Raw genomic sequence first — 286 nt, 5'->3', positions numbered from 1 at the left:
GGGCAGCGCCTGGAGAGGCCCACCTGACTTTGCCCTCGTACTGGCCGTAGAACAGGTGCTGCCGGCTCGTCCACTCGGCCATCACGAACTCCAGGGCAGGCTTGCCGGTGGGCCCGGGCAGGCTGCACAGGAACTCCAGGAGGGGCTCCAGCTGGGTGTGCACCAGGTGGGCGAACACCATGATCAGGGACTGGGAGCGAGAGGGAGGGCCTTCAGGACACACGGGCACGGAGCCTCCTTGCCAGCGTCTCGGGCCCACACGAGTGACCAGGAGCAGCATGTTCTC

General features: G+C 67.1%; 1 protein-coding gene across 1 annotated transcript in view; it reads right to left on the bottom strand.

Moving 5' to 3' along the window:
* The window catches only part of IPO9 (importin 9), a 21014-nt gene that overhangs the window by 2182 nt on the left and 18546 nt on the right, over nucleotides 1–286 (bottom strand). The window contains exon 20 of the mRNA XM_015559876.1: nucleotides 24–190. Coding sequence (XP_015415362.1) covers nucleotides 24–190 — 167 coding nt within the window. The remainder of the gene's footprint in view (nucleotides 1–23; nucleotides 191–286) is intronic.

The sequence above is a fragment of the Myotis davidii genome, unplaced genomic scaffold (assembly GCF_000327345.1).
Source record: "Myotis davidii unplaced genomic scaffold, ASM32734v1 scaffold1915, whole genome shotgun sequence".
In the NCBI taxonomy this organism is placed as follows: domain Eukaryota; kingdom Metazoa; phylum Chordata; class Mammalia; order Chiroptera; family Vespertilionidae; genus Myotis; species Myotis davidii.
Note: the sequence above shows the minus strand (reverse complement) of the source record. Positions and strands in the feature narration are given on the sequence as shown.